Consider the following 20,956-nt stretch of genomic DNA (forward strand, 5'->3'; position numbering starts at 1 on the left):
AACCGCTTTTGTTGTACGGTAGGTGTGGACTGTGGACTGTGGAGTGAACCTCGTAAAAGAGTAAGTCTCACTGCATGTGATTGTGTTAAATAATTCTATAATAAAGCCTGCATACAAAAAACAATTCTGAGTGAAGGTCTGTCAGCCTATATTACTATGTATATTTCATCATTAAATATACATAAGTAATATACTAATATGTAATATGTTTTTTGATATTGATATTAAAACAGGTTTATTTTACTTTAAGTATGACTGTTATTTGTTTTAATTTTTGCTTAAAACATTGCGTTTGGTATGCATATTATTAATATTTAATTATTATAATAGGTACCTATTGTATACATTTATAGTATAATTTATTATTGTTATTAACTTTCGAGTCAATACCACTTACCATAGAAGTATAGAACAGTGAATAGTTTCGGGGTATAAATAGGCAATAGCTTAAAATTTATACAAATGTTTTGAATAATATTTTCGAATAAATTAATAAGTGTCTATGTAGGTTTATTGGTCATCTGGGTCCAAAATCGAAACCGCTCCCGTCTCAAAACATATACTTTATTATATTGATTTGGCCTGATAAGTCTTATAAAGTTGTCACGGAAACGTAATAAAATTAAGTAATATGAGCACTCAATAACTGCGTACAAATTATAATATTTTAACAAGTCAAAAACCATAATATATATATTATCATAATATTATATAGTATATATTTATATGATGTGGGTCAGTATCGCGACCGGTGTATCCTACTCCTGGGTCGCCGCAGACCCTGACCTCGGGTCACGAGAATTGCATAGTTACCGTCGGCGGCGTGTCGGTGCAACGGCGTACCCGTCTTGTTGCGGGCGTGCCGCGCGCGATGCACAAAACGCCGCGTCACGCGCACCCAGAGCACCGCCAAGCTACCGGTGCAGTGTTGCCGCCGCGGGAGACCGACTGAGCGAGCGCGCGCGCATGCTCGCTGCCCGCGGTGTTACCGTGCGCAAGCCCGGCTGCACTGCAGGACTGGACCGCGCGCGCATATGCGGCGGGACGACCCACCAGCGGAGGCGGACCGCCTGCCCGCCCGCCTGCGATTTTTTTCCCTTCCTTCAATGTGTCAATGTCGAGCGATTCGCCACGGCCGCCAGAAGTAGTCGCCGAGACGGAAGCAACATGTGCTGTACACGCGATTCCGAGTTGAGTGCGGTTAGGGTTTTTGACGCTCGTGCCGCCGCCGCCGCCGTTACGGCGCTCTCCCGTTAACCACCGCCGGTGATATTATTATTATTATTATTATTAGACGTGTCCTGACCGTTTTGTTCGTGAGTCTCTCACCGCTTCAGGTTATTGTAATTATCTACATCGTATAATATAGTGTTTTCGGTTTTGGTTCGTTTTTTTTTTTGGCTTCGTCCTCGTCGAAGGATACTTGTAATTTATAATAATATAAAATTTGAAAGATCCAAAAACTAGTGCATCGGTACAAGAACTATTTTTACGGCGGTGTCATGTTCCCGGGCGGTTGTTACGACGATTCCTCGATCGTACCGTCGTTCATGTATGCGGGCTGCACGCCTATGCCGCATGGCGTAACCGGTTTCGCGCCGGCTGTAGACCGTCATCGTCACCAATACGCGCCACATATTCAGAAGCAGCTCCACCATAGAGACCTGCAGCTGCCGTACCACCAACTCCGTGACTCGCCGATGCAGCACCTCGATCACGCAAACATGTGCGCCGCGATTTCGTCGTCTCCGATCACGCCACTGGACAACGGTTACCGGTCCATGTCGTCATCGCAGTCGTCGCCCATGTCATCCTCTTCATCGATGTCGCCCATGTCGTATGGTCCCGGATATTCGCCTAATCAGGTGTCGTACGACTGTCACGGCGTTCCCGCTCATCCGTCGGTGACCGACTTTCAGCCGCCGTCGCACGACCAATATTATAATTTTACAACATACGAAAATAACCATCCCCCGGCAGTCGGCCTTAACGCTCTAGTGCCGTTGCCCACACAGCCGCCGACCCAAACTTTCCAAAACTACAACAACAACAACAACAACAACAACAACAACAACAACAACTATTACAACAACAACAACAACAACATAAAATACAACAACAATAATACTTACACCGATAGCTACAAATACCTGGATTTGCAGCAGACCGCAAATAAGCCCACCGGAAACAAGTAATAATAATAATTAATAATTTTAAGTTTTGCGAAATTTGTCATCTGACACCTACTTTGTTGTTTAAAAGTCAATGTACACAGGATTCTCGTACTGTGTTCTCAACACAACATTGGGAGATACCACCTTGATCTTCTTTGGCTTATAATATAATATAATTACTATATTAATATAATATTCGACGCACGGCGATTGAATATAATTAATAACACAATAAATTATATAATAGTTACTAACAATTTTTTTGTTTCTACCGACGGAGTGGTTTTTAGGACTTGTGTCTTGTTAGTAGTAGTTTGATTTATGTACAATGTATTTAATGTATATTTTGTAATATGTTGGCAATGTGCCAATTAGTCACATCTCCATATCTAATTCGATTTGTTGCAACTTATTTACGAGTTTATTGTTTAATAGTAGGTAATAAATTTGTGTGATCGAAAAAGACCACAGACATTCACAAGTATACCTATTATTTGCATCAGTATAGTTATCGTACACGTTTCATTCAGAAGTTTTTAGTATTTTCAGTCATTAGGTACTCATTAATATAGGCTCGATTAACTTTCAAAAATGAATTATATGGTTGATATATATTATATTCATTGTTCTTTAATATATAGGTAAGTCATCGGATGTGCAAATTGATTTTCACGCAGTACATACTACCAGGCATTGTGTTAACGTTAACCAATATCTAATTAACTATCAGGTTGTACTTTTCAAAGTGCTCGAACAAATTTATGCAATATTTAAAAAAAAAGTGTTAATATTGTAAAAAACGTCATTGAAGTAATAAATCTGGGTGTTGTTGTGTAGAATTGCATACATTACTTATGAACTAAATTTAACTTTCTGCATGTCCACTAAATTAAAATATTTCTTATTTAATAAATTTAAATGTTGCATTCTTAGATGCGTTTTGAAAATAAAAACAAAATTAGCCATTCTTCTATGATATATAATTCATTCTAAATTATTCGTCAAACATTATACATTTTAATCAGCCGAGAACTTTAGTACAACTTGTATGTATTTTTACCCTTATTGAATTTTTTTATAGATCATCATAACATTTGTATCTCGATTTGTATGTATATTAACAAGGTTGAAAATACTTTTTTACGACCGTAATCTATTTAATTAAATAATATGAATACAATTATCATCTTGCAATATTACCTAAATATAAACTAGTCCGGAATCATATTCGCTGTTATGATTTATTATTTTATGTTTAATAGTACCTGGACGGTCCTTTGTTTTTTGAATACTGCGCATAACTATCCGTTTATAACCCTTGAAGTGATAATTTAAATCAATTTTAAATTGTATTTATAAATACAATAAAATATTTCTGCAGGATGACACTTTAAACAAATTGTTTGAATATTTAATTTCGAACAATATAATTAGTATAATAAACTGGTAACGTTGTTTGTACACAATAAAATTACATATTTATTTTTATATTTATTTATCATTCTTATACATTAATATGTACCTACTTAAGTTTTTTTTTTTATTAATTAACCCGCGGCAACTTAGGTTATTGGGAGGTTTCTAACTGTGGGAGAGGGTACTGTAGGTTTTAAACACGAGTTTGTTTTTGGTAGATTTTTTAGTGGGCACCTGTAGGTATCTGCCATGCCCGAGTGAAGGATGGCGGCCACTCTCTCTGGACACCGTGACTTGTCCGAAGAAAAAAGCCGCCCAAAACCGAGGTTTTGAATCGGCGTCGGTGCGCGACACAACCGACGCCTTGTCCACTCTGTCCACTTTGTCCCCTATTTAAGTTTTGTAAACGTGAAAAAGCTTTTATAAATGGTAGTAAGTAATTCCGAACATTTTTAATCGACAAATAAGGTACAAAAAAATATCGTATTCATTTTTTACTAATTATTTAAAAATTACAAGTAGGTACGTTTATGTTTTTTCTTTTGGAATTTCATTATTTCTTATATTTTATGTAAACGAAAAGTAATCTTTAACAACATTGTGAACCAATAAGAATATTTTCTAACTTATACATTTTTAAGTTTAATTTTTTACCTAAATAGTTCAATCAAACGAAATATCCAACTTGTGTAGCACATCTTCTTATTTTCTACGTGCACAATAAGATTCGTTAAAAATTTGCGTAACCTAACCTCTAGTTGTATGATCTCTATATATCGGAAAATTGTTATGTATATATTTTATATTTATATATCTATTCATGTGTGTGGTAATTTTATGAATACATTTTAATATATATTTAATCCAAACTCTGTTTCTAATGAAGAACTTGTATTGAAATTGAATATAATGTGGACAAAATATTCATGGAAAATATGAATAGATCCTACGCGCTGTCTCGTTAAAAAGGAACAAAACAATTTTTCGATAAAAATATAACATTACAAGCTTTTATTTGGAAACAACATTTTTAAAAATAATATGTTTCTTTGAAACAAGTTTTATACAATTATTTCTTTCAATATACTAGTACCTGTATTCAATGTATTAACGGTTTCTCTTTAAGTTCCTTATAATAAGTCTGTATGCATACTTCTCTTATATAATGTTTGTATATAAAACTGTTATTTTACTCAATTATCGTGTTTTCGCCATCAAATACAAAACTATTTTCAATAATTTTTATTTTCAATATATTATTATGTATAATATCCAATTCAATTTATATAAAGATAACAAATTCAAACTCGTTGTTTTATAATTCGTTGAATTACTTGAACACAGAATTAAAAACATTATACAGCGCATGGAAATAACAAATAAGTTTATCATTTATTATTATTTTTCCAAGTTAAAAAAATATTTTTATAATTATATCAGTACTTTTTAATTATACTGGATTAATTAAAAACTATTAATATTTAGTTTAAGAATGGTTAGTTTTAAAAACAAAATAAAGTTAGAATAAACTACATTATAGTTGAAATAAGTATTGATGGTAAACTTATTAATTTATCTAATAATTTAAAAAAATTAAATCTTAGTATTTTGTGGAAGTCCAATCCTAGCCTGTACAAAAGGTATTTAAACATTTTTATTTTATCATTCGTTTTGTGGTTATTATGTGGTTAATCGAAAAATGGGTCTTCAACTGTCCGTTTGAGTTATTTGGTTATTCTTTATTTTATTTTCGGTACAGTACAAAGCTACAAAATACTGTTCTTTGTGTTTTAGCTATAAAATTACCTATAAATATTGTCTAGATATTAGGTATAACACTCCTTCACTTTTTCTTAGATGCTGTGGTTTCAGTTGACTAATCTAAATTGTTATTGTGTTAGGACCTATAATGTATGGTTGTAGGACATTATTGTATTTTCAAATATAATTTATATTTTAAATCATTTGAACTAGAGAGTCGGTTCAGCTAAAATAAATTAAAATTTATAGTGATGAGTATTTACAGGTTAAATTTATAAAATATGTAGTTTAATATTTAAATAAAAAAAAATAATAATAACAAAAAATAAATAATAAAAATAAAAATAAAAATAAATAATAAAAATAATCAATTAATTCCTTTTGTTTCTTTGAAATGTATAATCATTATCTAGTTACCTTATAAAATATTTCCTCAATGTTTTCAGATAGGTAATGAACGTGTTAACTGTAAGATGTCAACCATCCATGATATCAAGATTTAAATTGTAATATATTAACCAATAATAATCAGATAAAAAATAAATGTTGTATGCCAGAATGACTTGGCATGACTATAATAAAGTGATATAGTATGAATCATAATATAATATTTATAATTGTTTATACAATAGGTATTATATTACCTGCCTATTTTTTGACGAATTTGAAATAACTTAACCAAATATTTATTGGTACCTATCTAAATATTAATTGTTTTAAAAATAATATTATTAATTTCTTGTTTGTCTCATTATAATTGTTTATTGCTTATTTTCGTATCGGAGATTTTTACGGTGATTGAACTAAGTATTTACTATGTATATATGTATGTGTAGAATTATAATATTAAATTAATTCAATAATAATTTAACTTGGTCCTTATTGTTTTACAATAGAGGTTTAATTGGTTTTCGTAAGAGTTGGAGTGCACATTAGAAATGCAAAAAACTATGATAAATACAAACACTACAACATACTTAATAAGTTACATAATATTTGACTAAACGCCAAAACATATACAACTAAAAATAAATGAAATACGTAACTTATATAATAGTATAATACTATAATAGTATTATAATTTATAACTAATACACCTAATAAACAAACTTGTTCTCACTGAAATCTGAGAAAAATCTATGCCGTGCACGGGTTTTTGTAAAATGTATAGTTTTTTATTTTATTGTTATTATTTTTATGATTAACAATGGTAGTTTTATTACACTCTTTGAAAGAAACATTTTATTGAAAATTCGATAATAATATTTTATTGACTTCTTATTTTTGGATAGGTGTATAACAAAACATGGCTTATGTATAATATAGTTTAAAATGTCAATACAAACCTTAGTAAAATTATGTATAACAACTGTATTTTTAAAATTTTAATTTCATTGCTTGGGTATAAATGTTTGAAATTAATATTATTTATTAATTAATGTTGTTACAAACTACACGAATATGTTACCATTTCTACTCAAATCTAAATTTGTATTAATCTCGGCTAGTAGTAATATTTTAATATTATTTCCTTCGTTATATAAAACAAACTTCAAATTTTTAGGTATATCTGATAAATAGTTTTGAAAGTATTAAAAGGCATGTTCAACATGATTGTTAAACCAATATCTATTATTTTAATTTATGCCATCTTACCTATCGAATCATCGATATATTTTTTGGGGGTGATAAAATATACCGAAGCAAATAAATAGCATACAAATTCTCGGTACACTAGAAAACCATTCAACCCATTTAACTAATTTTGTTATCTTGCTGCTCATAAAATAATTCATAATATTGAATATTCACAATGTATCCTATGGATTTAAAATTGTACCTATTAATATAATTCTAAACAATAAAGTCATTAATTATTAATATTGTAATACTCGTTGGTCAATTAAATTTTATAAGCTTAAATAAAATAAGGTGGGTAAGTGGATGTCGCTCTGCTGTACAGCAGGTTACAAGTGGGTCACTGTAAAGGATGGTATTAAATTTGAATTCAATGATATAATATTATTGTATTAGAAAAACGATTCTGAGCGAAAATGGTCAGTCAGCCTATGATATTATTAAGTATATTTGATGATATTATTGTGAATAAATTAATTTATATTTAACCTATTTACGTGGGGCATTGTTTTAAATTTTTAACCCTTAGCTATAAAAGTTGAACATTTTATACATTATTAACCAAAAATAATTATTAAATATTAAATTTGATATATTTTGTCAAAATTCGAACTTTAAATGCTTATAAAAAAATGTGTGCATATGTATTTTTAATGTGTTTCAACTGCTATTGTAACAATATATCAAGAGCCTTGCATTAAATTTTCACGCTTTTTTACCCAACAAATAAATTTTTATTGATATTTATAGAAAAAAAAACTAAGAAAATTGAAAACTGACTATGTAAAAAATAGCTCAAAAAGAATTAAAATTGTATGGTGTATAGAAAATGAAAATATGAACATTCAGTGAAATTGTCAAGTATCTACAGTCATTTGTATTTTAATTACAACAAAATAAGGAAATCGTTACATGAGAAATCGAGTGAATATCAAAATATGTTGTAAAAATATGAATTTCAAACGCTCATAAAAATTTAATTTGACTTTCTTGTAGACATTTTTTTTTTTGATAAAGATAGATAAACTTATGAATGATCTTGTATTACATTCTAAACTCTTAGTTTTAAAAAGAAAAAATTTTATGAATTTTTAACTCAAAATAATTTGCAAATTTTCGTCATTTTTACGTATTTTGTCTATATTTGAACTTTAAATGCTTATAAAAAAAAATTGTGACTATGGATTTTTAATTTTTTTCATCTGCCTTTGAAACAATATACTAGGAGCTTTCTATTAAATTTTCAAGCTTTTTTAACCAACGAATAAAATTTTATTGATATTTATAGAAAAAAAAACTAAAAAAAAATGGAAACTGAAAATGTCCGTAAAGAGCTCAAAATTAGTCAAAATATTTGGAAAATGTTATGGTGTATAGAAAATGCTAATATAAACATTCAGTCAACATTTCATGTACCAGTCATTTGTTTAAGAGTTTCACCAAAAACCAAAATCAATTTTCTCGAAAACAGATTTTGCTTAAAAATTCCCGTTTTTCCTTAATTATTCTTTTGTTTTTCACGGCGCTTTTGAAAACTACTGATAAATTTTAACCCAAAGTACCAACGAGATTCACTTTCCTATCAGAAAAGATACTGTTTAAGAAAATCTAAGCATTTTTACTGTCCTAAAAGGTGATGACAGACAAAAAAAAAAAAAATGGCACTTATCCCAATTGCATCTGACGTCGCAATAAGCCATTCTCGATCTTACTGAATTAACTTCTTAAATATCTGTAGTATTCACTACGTTGCAAATATAGTTTACTTAGAGGGCAAACTAAATGTCATTGATTTTCTGGACTATACTACGTAAATAATTTAAAAATCTTCTATTGTTTATTTTATTAATAGTTTAATTTATTTTGTTGTGTATTTAATTTAATTAAACACAAACTGTTTAAAATATTATATTTCCATTTTCTAATCATGAACAAAAACACATAGGTAACTCTATTATAGTGAACTAAAGTAAATAAATGTTTATAATATGGTACAATTTAAATCACATTAAAGTTAATTTTTTTTTATGAAAATATAGTTTTTGATATTTATTAACGTGAATTTTATATTTTTATACCTACATAGTACCATTAATTATAAATACTTGTATTTATAATCAATGATAGTATGATAGTAGGTATCTTTTGCCCTAGTTTTTATTGAATGCTATATTTAGTTTTATCTTTATTCAAAAAAAAATCAACATAAAATATCTCGAGATTATTGATATCTGTATCAATTTTAATTAATAAGTCATAATAATATTTAATAATATAATTATTCATGTTCAGGCTTTTCTCATGTAAAACGCCTAATCATTGTTATTTATTCACAGCCTCATATTATTCCACTAATTTACTTATATATTTACTTATACACAATGTATAGATTATAAATTTTTGTTAAATAAATGAATTTAAAAATATATATAAGAAGATGCTTTTTTACTAAAATCTCGTTTTTTAAATTTTTTCTGATCAAAGTTCATTTTGATTTCATTCTAACGAAATTTTATTACAATAGTTTGTATGAAACATAAGCTACCTACACGTATTACATTTTTTAGTACAACTTAGAGTGTATAATAGTGTATAATTAACAATTTATCTTTTGTGTGAAATTTCAGAGATTAAAAATTAACTCGTCTTTTTTTAATGAGACTAGATAAATAAAACTTTTTTATAGTGTATTGACAAATATAACTCCATTTTTATTGATATTTTATAATAATGATAATAATAAAGGTATTTTATTATAATACAGGAAGATATTATTTTTTTCTTTGTGCAGTAGTGCAAAGGTACTTCAAAACGTAATTAATTAAATACACAACATATATCTAAGGTTATTTAATAAAATTTGATTTTATGTAATTTACAGATTCTCATGTTTACTTTATTGATATTGATAACTTAGAATGTGTTACAAAATGTTAAAATGTAATAACTTATAACAATATATGCATAGGCGCAAATAGGGTAGAGGGGGGCTTTAGGGGCCAAGTCCCCCCAAACATGTTCATAGCCCTCCCAAACATTTCCTTCATTTTGTTTTAAGCTTATTCAATATTATCAAAGTAAGGCCCTATTAGCCCTATAGCCCCCCCCCCAAATCTCAAACGCTATTTCCGCCTATGAATATATGACTTGCCTGATTACGTGTGAATTATAATTTATCCAGCAATCCTATTGTCGATATTTATTAGTTATTCATTTTTATATTTTTATTCACTTTTTATGGAATTTAATTTTAAGGATATCAATATAACAACAATTATACCTGATCTTTTATTATCATTAATTACATGGTCATACTCACAAGGTGAGGTAAAAAACGGCCAAGGGGGAGGGCTCATGTGATTAACTCCCCCCCCCCTTTGGCCGTTTTTTAGTGCGCCGATAAGCCCCCTTAGATATTTTTATAAAATTTATCCACGATCTCACTCCTTTTAAAATTCCTGAGAACGCCACTGATAAATTAATACAATCACCAAACATGTTAGGTTAGTCTATAATGTTCACGATTATGTTATTAAATTGTGTGCATATTATAAGTATGTTATAACAATCTATTTAGTAATAGATTATAGATATACGTGGTGGTATATCACCTTCAATATTCTAAATATGTAATATAGGTATGTATGTATAATTTTAAGTACCGATGAGATTTCCCAAGTGCGCGTGCACAAACAAAAGTTGAAATCGTTTATTATTATTATATTATTATCATTCATCTAGTTCAGTTTACGCAATTAAATAATATTATCATGTTTTCGACTGACTGGTTTATCCATAATAATATGCAACCTGACGCCGTATCGTTGCAATTATTATGTAGGTATATGCATTTTAATCACCATGCACATTTAACTACAACAGCTGTTTGTGAACTACGTGTTTAATATGTAACTATAATACATACATACAGGGTCATTTAAATTTTTATCTAAAGAAATATAAAAGTAGGGATTATATAAGATTCTTTTACATGTGAAATCCCCTCTTAGTTCCGTGTAACTTGTAGGTTAAATAGACGCAACTGTAGAGATAAGGGTATAGATAGTAATATATAGTATACATGATCGCATAGGTATATACTATCTATTATAATATTTTATAATTTGAGTTTGTACCTATAATGCAGTCTCGTTATAACAAAATATAGTGCATTGAATTAATAATCCTTCAATGTTCGTTTGCACGTTAACCTTGATATTATTTCACTAATTCTACCAAGTATTTTTGATATTGTTTCCATTTCTATCATTATATATGCACATAGCACATATAATATTTATATGTATTCGTATTTACATTGGTTTCATCATAATAGGTATGTAAATTGATTATATCTAACTTTGTCTCACCCGGTGTTTCTCCCACTTGATCAATTTAATCTATTTGCAATGTATGATTATGCAATCAAATCAAATGCACACGTACACAATTCTACATTTTATTATTGTCTAAAATGTGTTTTATACACAAACAACCGGAATTAAGTTGTTATACAGGTATAATAATAATTCGAGATAATAATTAAAATAACATTTTAGATTTTATTTATTTTTGTAGCCGTTAAGGGGGAAATTGTAAATGGCGATCTATTACATTAAAATCATTATACATTTTTATATAGTGAAATACATCCTGCGTTTTTTTAAATAAGTATTATTTTTATGATAGCCTTTAGAATTGTTTAATAGTATTTTTTTTTATAATCATTAGTAGTTAACATTTTGACATAATTCATCATAATCATGGATATTTTGTAGTTCTTTGAAGTTAAAACTTAAAAATGTATAAAATGTTCAATTTGTATACCTAATAGTTTAAAATTTAAAACAAGGTTTCTCACAAGTAATTAATAATTTATATTTATATGCTGATTCCTATTTAAATCCAGAAATAGTGCATTCAAGATTCAACATAGGTCTACTTTTGAGTTACATATGTGTAGGTTCCAACTGTATACCTATATGTGCTAAATAAAACATAATTTATTATAATTCACTATAAAGTATTTTCCAAATTAACTATTTAATTCTTCTTGGCACACAAGATTCTTAAATAACATACTTTGAATTAAGTGCAAGCTATATATTATGTATCTACTTAGAAAACATTTATCTCGTTCAAACTTACCTAAAGTACATTATTAAAATAAATTAAATTAAATTTTTATAACAAAAACCACGGAGTACTTCAGAGAATATTGACTTATAACCACCTAAGAACGGGTAGGTATTAAGTATTAACCATTAAGCAATTTTATTTACAAGCTTTTATAGTGATGAAACTTGAATTGTTCAATTATAAAATAATATATAAGCGATATAATATAACATGTTGGTTGTCAAAGATAATAAGTCAAAAATCATGTTGGCATAGGTGGGTACTTGGTTAATTTATCTACGCTCTTCTTCCGTCGTATTTCTTGAGCAACGGCTGAATGGAATTAGTAACAGAAAAAAAATAATAATTTACCTACCTGTTGATAGTAAAAATGTGTTATGTTAATAAAATGTAATTTATCTTGAATTATGTATTATTTATTCTTGTATATTTCAGGTATGTTCAAATAAAAAGTTCATCATTTGTGTACTCAGTATATTATTTTTATGTAGGTATAAGATTAAAATAATACTAATAAAGAATTAAATATCATTGATTAATATTTGTAATACATTCAGTAATTTCTACTAAATTTTAATATTCTAAAATAAACTTATTTTCCAAATAATAGGAGACTTAAAAAATGTATACTTATTAATTTCTTTGTGTTTGTGAATACTGTATCACGCTTACTTTGTATTGAAAAATCATACTATGACGTATAGTCTGTCCACATGTGAAGTATTTTTTTATAAATATAATATTAACATAATATTAACATTGGTTCATGTTAATTGTTTGGTTTAAGTTAATTATTCGATGTTTTCATTGTTGTAATTGGACAAATGATTTATTATTTTTTTTAGAGTGCTGTCTGAACACTGCCCTCCACCACGCTATATTTTCGTCGCTTCATCATCAATATTTACTTAAACAATCTTATCTTTTTTATACGTTCAATATTCGTTCTGGCACAAATTAATACTACGTGATCGAATAAAAATTATATTAACCAAGAAGGGGGGCAACTATTCCCTCTAAAATTGTCACTGTAAGCACATGATTACTTTGCTTAAAATATGCATACGACTCCATTCGGAATATTTGCCACGTATATAGAAGACTGGAATATTGATTTTTGTTTTAAACAAAATCCTATTGTGTTTTTTATGTTAGGATTGTAATTGTATTCGATCTCAATGTTTAGTTTGCCTTATTTCACAGTTTGCATTTCATGGAATATTTATAGATATTGCAATATAATGGCCAACAGAAGCGCACAGTTAAAAATATAAATTAAAGTACCCGCAACTAGAGCATTCTCAAAATTGTTAAGATGTTAATCTATAGTGTGTTTATTTTTTGTTTTATTCGGGTGGAAACAATGAACTAGACCAGACCTGCCAGACCTGGGTACCTGACTTGCATTACTGTTACATAATAATAATGGCCGTATCCATTTTCCTCCAACGAGGAATTAAGAACAAAAATAATGTTTATGTACCTAAGACAAATAAAATAAATAGTAAAAATATATTTTTAAGTCATACTATTATATTATATTTTCCACCAGTGGCGTATTTAGGCTTTTGTCAAGGGAGGGGGATATGATTTTATCTAGTAGCCCCGCTTTTAAAGCTAGAGGCCTTAAGTTAGGACCTGAAATTTTGTATATTATACTCAGCCCATGGGAGCCGGGGGGATTGATCCCCTCCCCGTAAATACGCCACTGTTTTCCCCTAATAAGAAATTAAGTATAAAAATAATGTTTGTGTTTAACACAAGTATAATTGTCATAACAAATAAACATGAAAAAAAACCTATGAATCATTAACAATTATGTACCTCTTAAAAAAAATAAATATTAGACAGATGAAAAATTATTTAACTTTTTGTATTACTTAAATATTTCTTTGTTTTAAAATTTAATAGGTATATAATTGCATTGTCGATTTCTTCTCGCCGTTTTTTTGCTCGGTAGTCTTTAGATTTTTTAGGAGTATGAAACTGAATTTGTTTCTCAATACTTTGAACCAAATAAATATATTTGGTTTTGCTTTATTAGAATATCAATTCAATATTTTAATATTCGGAGGAAAGTGGTGGACATAATTTTAGTCTAAAAATTATAAGTATTGATAACTCAAAATACGTATAAAATATTTATTACTTATCTAGCGGTAAAAATTGAAATTAATACGAGGTAGATTAAATAAATAAAATGTGTAGTGATTAAATATAATATATTACTGTATTAGCCAATTAGTGAAGAAAACTAAATTAAAGAAAAAAAGAGGAAAATGTACTGTACATTTTTAACAAATTAAGATACATTTTAATTGAATTTAGTTTTATATTAAATAAGTATAATGAAGTCAATATATATTGAAAACAAATTGTTCAAAATTGTTATTATATTTATAACTTATTGTTTAAATACGTTTAGAAATCGGGAATTTAGAACGTTTGTAGAGCGGACCTTCCTTATACCTATACTTGTTTACATCTCGAATGATTTTGTGTACTGAAATTCATCTTTTTTCGTTTAAAAGCATACTCATTTTCATTTACTGGATTCAATTTTGTAAGAACATCTGTTGAAATTTTAATTAATTATAATAATCTATAATTTGAACTGCTAAATCTTCACGACTTTTATATTTTATATTGCGTGACTAGTGGAAAATACAACATTTGATACCAACTCGATAAGAGTTAAGTTTAAATATGTGTATTCTAACAACACAAATATAATATTCAGATTATAATCAAGTAACCATTATTGTGAACAATGGCATTTGAAGTTCTTAAACATACGTTTATGTTTTATGCAAACTAAATAAATGGTTGAACAGAAATTCCACATACACGCTCGCGAGCCCTCTTACATTGTATACACTTCTACACCATCATAATAGTATAATACTATCGAGGTTTGACAAATAGGTAAATGTTATGCTTTTCTAATAATAACCAAAGTGAGAATCGATTTTATCTGTAAGACGTGTATTCCATAGAAAAACTATCGTCACTCATTATAGGCCTCTTATCCCCAATTTCGCGGTTCTCGTTCGACTTTTGTTTCATTTTAAATAACTGTTTAAAACGCTTGTATAATACTATTGATTATAATAATATAATATGTTAGTATTTGTAATCAATGATAATACATTGGTATTATGATTTATTTATGTGGAGGTTAGATAGTTGTCGTTATCAATTAGTTGGTACGATGTCTGTTAAATCGTTGATTTTTTTACGCACGTGTAATTAATTTGTAACAATGCTTGCATAATATTATCATGTGTACATACCAAATTGTTTAGTCTCACTATATAGCCAATAACGTGTTTTTAATGATGGCTATTGGCTAATGATATTATCATTAAAGTCATTGATACAACGGTCATATTATAAATTTACATATATAAAAATCGTATACCTAGTATCATTAGGCGGCCAGCTGGATAATGATAATAATAATAATAGGTATTATGAATTATGATTTATGAATTATGACCAAACCCAAGACGTGTAAATCAATACCGCCCTTATACTTAAATAGTTCTGTATCGTTGTCCGTTGGATAGTGGACACTGTACTCACTTCAGTCTTAAATATTCTTTCATTTATTTCGATCATCGGTGATCATTGATAAAAAAAACTAAATTCATTATACATTAATGCTTTGGTACCAACATATAATTATTATTCTTGTGAAGTACGATGTGGTCTGCGTACGATATAAAATATATATATGACGTATCTTTACAAAATACCTACTATTAAGGTGCGTTGTTGTTTATAATATCGGATATTTTTTGTTTTTACGTCAGTTATTTTAATGGATCATCATCTTTTTTACGTAGATATTATATAATATATTGGAATGGTGAACAAACAAAACAAACCCATTAATTGTTTTCGAATTTTTTTTTCCTACAATTACAATATATTGTCCAAAGCATGCATGGGTTTTCCAATATTATGAAGAAATTAAAAATGTATTTTAACAAATAAATTTATTAGATTAAATCGATTTGTTTAGATTTTAGAATTTAGTTTTTAAGAAACATTTAAACCGTTTTAATTAATTATGTACATATGATACATTAAATACATATGATACACAAAATTCCGGTTTTTAATTTTAAAAAACCCTTTAATAATATAGCTGCTAAGCAGTATTGCCAATTATTGTTAAGTACAAACAATTATACTTTTATCGCTTATTCATATTTTCATTAAATAACTCTATGTTTATTTATGATGTATAAACGGGATGTTAGCTCAGTATTGGTTTTCTCTTTGTGACCCACGCGCAACATATGACATTTAACGTTCTCAATAATGATTATAATCATATTAATTTCTCAAATTAAGAGTGAAATTACCTCTTATAAAATTTAAAGTTAAAAATATTATCTGAGAAATCTCAAAGACTTTTTTTATACTTTAATTTTTAAGCGAGTTAAGAGTATTTAAAATATAGAAACTATTTACAAATTTAAATACTCATAACTGGGTTTAAAATAAAAATATAATTAAACGCCAATGAGACTCCCTAGGTAATATTCTTACATTTAAATTTTATAATAGGTCATTCCACTCTAATTTAAGAAATTAATATGATTATAATCATTATTGTCGACGTAGAATTTGCTATATTATAATATGTTAACTTATATGTTCCGCGTGAGTCAGAGAGAGAAAACAAATAGTGCGCTAACATCATCTAATATACCTAATTAAATAACAATTTTCTTAAGCATTAATTAGTGATGTTAATGTCATTGTAAAAGTATATTATGTATATTTAAACAATAATGTTTCCTTTTAAGTCAGTTGTACTTGTATTCGATGAGGTATAAATAAAAATATACTTATAAGTTATATTGAAGTAAGTAATAATTGTAATAATTGTACTTAGTTGATCGATAATCATTATAGGACATAGGTACTATTATTTGGAATTTGACCATATTAATAAATAGTTTTCATAATCGATCAATTTATGAACTCAATAATGTAAATAATGTATTGATATAATATTTATAATGAGGAGATATAGGTACTCAAATTATTTAAAATTTAGGTTTAATGTCTTCGATATGCCGACAAATTTTCTTAATCTTGTCGTAAAAACAGTGTTTTATGCTCAATCGTGTTGTAACCAATTTCCTTAATCTAAACCAACATAATATGAAACTTGATTTTATTTTAAAAACATAATTGTTTAACCCAAGCCAACCATGACAATAATAACTACCAATTTGTTTTATTTTGGAATAATCAATATTTGATTTCAAATATAAGTCTATAGTTTTAATTATGTTATGAATTTAAAATTTAAATAAGTATATACACTTAAATGGATTCAATAATTTATTTAGGTAATTTTATTACTTTTGTCAGAGTAATAATTTGAAAGTTGTATTTGTACCTAAATGTCAAACGCAAATCTAATAAAAATGTAACTTGCTTAAATACAAAATAATTTAGGTATTACTTATAAGAAAATTATAACAAAAATGAAGTAGATATATAAGTATACAACACGTAGTACCTATATATATCTAAGAATTACAATTTTTCTTTTCAATTTTAACTTTAAACATAGTATATAAGTTTACATTTCAACCTAAATTTGCTATTAAACGTATTATGTATTTATGTACACTGTACATACAATATATCAGTTAAAGAATTTATATCAATGTCGTTGACCTTAAAATGTTAACAGCGCCGAGTATAAATTCCAGTTTTTTTCATACGTTAAAGACATTTTACTTTAAGCAAAAAAAAAAAAAATAAAACCGTATATGTGGTCTACACTTGTAAGGTATTGTTGATCATGTAGCTAAAATTGGTACAAGAAACTTACTACCAGTTTGGCTTTTAACTATATTTGCGAAGAGAATTTCCTATAATCCCGTGTATATCCATGCATAGATTTCTGATTTACAACAATTATAACTTACTAACATTTTGTTTCTGGAAAAATCTTTATTCCTCAGTTAACATTCACAGTGAGAATTGTTCGCTGTTTTATTATTTATGTGTCATTCTTATTCGATGTTTGTAATATTACGGCGTTGTTTTAAAAGCGATCAAAAACAATGCATATAAATACATTATAAACAAGCAGGTTTTGCCATAGACATGAAGGATCTCTATTATATTTCTTAAATCCTTCCGCTCAAAAATACTTAAAACTCAAACTATACACACCCGTCACCCGTTAACTGCATTATAATTAAACTGATTGTTTTATAACTTACCTTGTTAGTTTAATATGAAAAAACATCGTTAATCTAGCTTCTATAAATGTATATAGAACATAAATGCTGTAATCATCATTATTTAAAAAAAAAAAATCTTAATATGAAAAACCTATTCGCCTTTAATACGGAAATAATAACCACGAAGTACATTATGGTATATACATTTCGCTTGACACGTGCGTGTAGTGTGTGTGTGTGTGTATCGTAAAATAGGTATTTGTCAGTAAAAATAAGAGAAAAACACGCAAACATTTCTTCACGTTATTCAAATGTATATATTGTATTGTGCACATTTAATATATCTTGCGGTGCATTTCAATTGATGATGGTGGTGCTTATAGTGCGTATGGCTTAGTGCATGTTCGGTAAAGTGCGAGTGAGAGAACGAGCAAGTGATGCAATGTGCAATGTCGTTTTAACATAATAATAAACAGCAAAAATAGAATACCGTAAAAATCAACTCGACTGCGTTTTACGTATAAACCAAAAACGGACTACATATCCCCTCCTCTCATGTGCCGTACGGCGCAAGTATAGTCCCATTCCAAGGCCGATGTAAGCTATTTACTGCCAAATTCGATAAATATGTGTCGTACTTTGTATAGGTACATTATTCAGTCCTAACCGATTTAGAAACATATTATGCAGCCGGGGTAGCTTCGTTGTTCTATTGTTTCCTAATTCTGGGAGATCTTTTATTTTATCACATCATTTGGATTCAGAAAACATAGAAGTGTTGTGTGTGTGTGTATAGTAGCACAAAATAATGTTATTCGATTTTATTGTATATGACATAGCTTTGTGGTATGCTGAATGCTGATAGATCTGATAAAAGGTATCTCTACTATATTTAAACCACACTGCGTGAACTACTTTAATTATTTCAATAATTCTATGTATAAATAGTTGTTGTTCCTTGCGCTTAAGGAATCTCCTGAAAAATATTAAAAATGATCTTGACAAAATTCCTCAAAATCATTAAAATTTGAAAATTATTTAGTAGTTAAAAAAATTTTTAATTTTTAATTTTTATAGCTAGGGATTGAACATTTAAATCAAGGTTTCTCATAAGTAGTTCATACTGTAACCAAAAAAATCTATTGTTAATAGTAAAATAAATAACTATTTAATTAATACCTTTCAATAATATTATCATAAAAATATATAGGTACTTGTAATATAGGCTGACAGACGGTCTTTGTTCAGATCCGTTTTTCGTTTCACTGCAATGATAATATTACTTATATCGTTGAATTCAAATTTAACTCATCATCCATTATAGAGACCCACTCCATAGTCGACACCTACTGTACAGCAGTGTGGTACTCACTTGTCCACCTTTTTTGATTTTAACCTTACAAGTTGATAGTTGAAATAAGACAAATGTTCTATTTATATTTTTAAATATAAATTTTAGGAATTAATGAAATATAATCAAAATGACGATCTCAGTATAGACTTGGGTAACGAAAAATGCACTTCCTTTTTCAGAATTCTTTTCGCTTCGCTAAATTAATCTGTCTTTGGAAATATAACACGTCTCAATTTCCATGCTGTGTGTGTATTGGAAAAAAACGAAAAATCACCGTTTCCGATCCCCTTCAAACTTGAATTTAAGAAAAAAAATATTATGTTATTAAATCTTAGATTAGCTATAAATAATGTATTCTAATTTTTAGTTCCAGCAGAGAAAGTCGAAATTTGGCAGAAAAAAACCGACGACAAAAGTTGAATAAATTTATCACAGACCTTACAGAACTTGTACCACTAATATCAAATTCTTCTAAAAAAGTAGAAAAAACGAGTGTTCTTAGACTCAGTGCTGCATTTCTCCGGCTGAAGCGATGTAAGTCAACCTAATGTATATTCTTTCAACTAAAAATATAATCAAAACCACATAGTTCTTTATTTATTTATATTATTTATTGCAATTTATTATTTTCCAGTATTATTAGGACTAAAAAAAAATCGTGAAAAACTGCCAGGTTACATAAATGAGGTTAATGTGGCTGATCTTCTGTTGGACGTATGTATATCCTTTTTAATACAATTCTATCTAGATATCTACTTGAGTTATTAAATATCAGAGTACCTATCTTGATTTTTTTTTTAATCGTTTTTCGTTATATATATAATCATTCAAGTCGCTCACTTGCTCTATAGAAAATATCGGTTTAGTATAGGTATCGACGTAGGTAGCTGTCAAAAACTGAAAACAGAACACACAAAACCCATTGAATACTTGTTTCAGATTACAAATAAAAAAACAATAAGTTATATACACGTATATTTTATTGATATTTTAGTAATTAACGAATTTTAAATTTAAATTGAATTACTTTCATTTATTTCTACAGATAAATTATATATAATTTTAAGGATTTAGGAATATTATTACTAGGGCTAGGAAAATAAAGCACTAAAAACCTACAATAAAGGAATTAAAAAATTGCCAATAATTCTACAAAAAAAGCATTTTAACCAAGAAAATGCAACTAAAAAGATTTGAACATTTTTAAGTTTAGCTGAAAAATATTTTTAATATCAAAAAATAATTTATTAAAC

The 20,956-nt window shown here is 28.0% G+C and overlaps 1 protein-coding gene across 2 annotated transcripts in view; it reads left to right on the forward strand.

The window, feature by feature from the left end:
- The first annotated feature begins 859 nt into the window (after positions 1-859).
- Positions 860-20,956, forward strand: part of LOC100573780 (circadian locomoter output cycles protein kaput) — a 35,537-nt gene continuing 15,440 nt past the window's right edge. Inside the window, exons 1-3 of one of the 2 annotated variants that reach the window (XM_003246858.4) lie at positions 860-2,191; positions 20,071-20,237; positions 20,338-20,417. In XM_003246858.4, coding sequence (XP_003246906.1) covers positions 1,503-2,191; positions 20,071-20,237; positions 20,338-20,417 — 936 coding nt within the window. In that variant the 5' untranslated portion in view covers positions 860-1,502. Of the gene's footprint in view, positions 2,192-18,206; positions 19,227-20,070; positions 20,238-20,337; positions 20,418-20,956 lie in introns of those variants that run through there. The other variant, XM_016807333.2, reaches the window with a different exon arrangement.

Source organism: Acyrthosiphon pisum, chromosome A2 (genome assembly GCF_005508785.2).
Source record: "Acyrthosiphon pisum isolate AL4f chromosome A2, pea_aphid_22Mar2018_4r6ur, whole genome shotgun sequence".
In the NCBI taxonomy this organism is placed as follows: Eukaryota; Metazoa; Arthropoda; class Insecta; order Hemiptera; family Aphididae; genus Acyrthosiphon; species Acyrthosiphon pisum.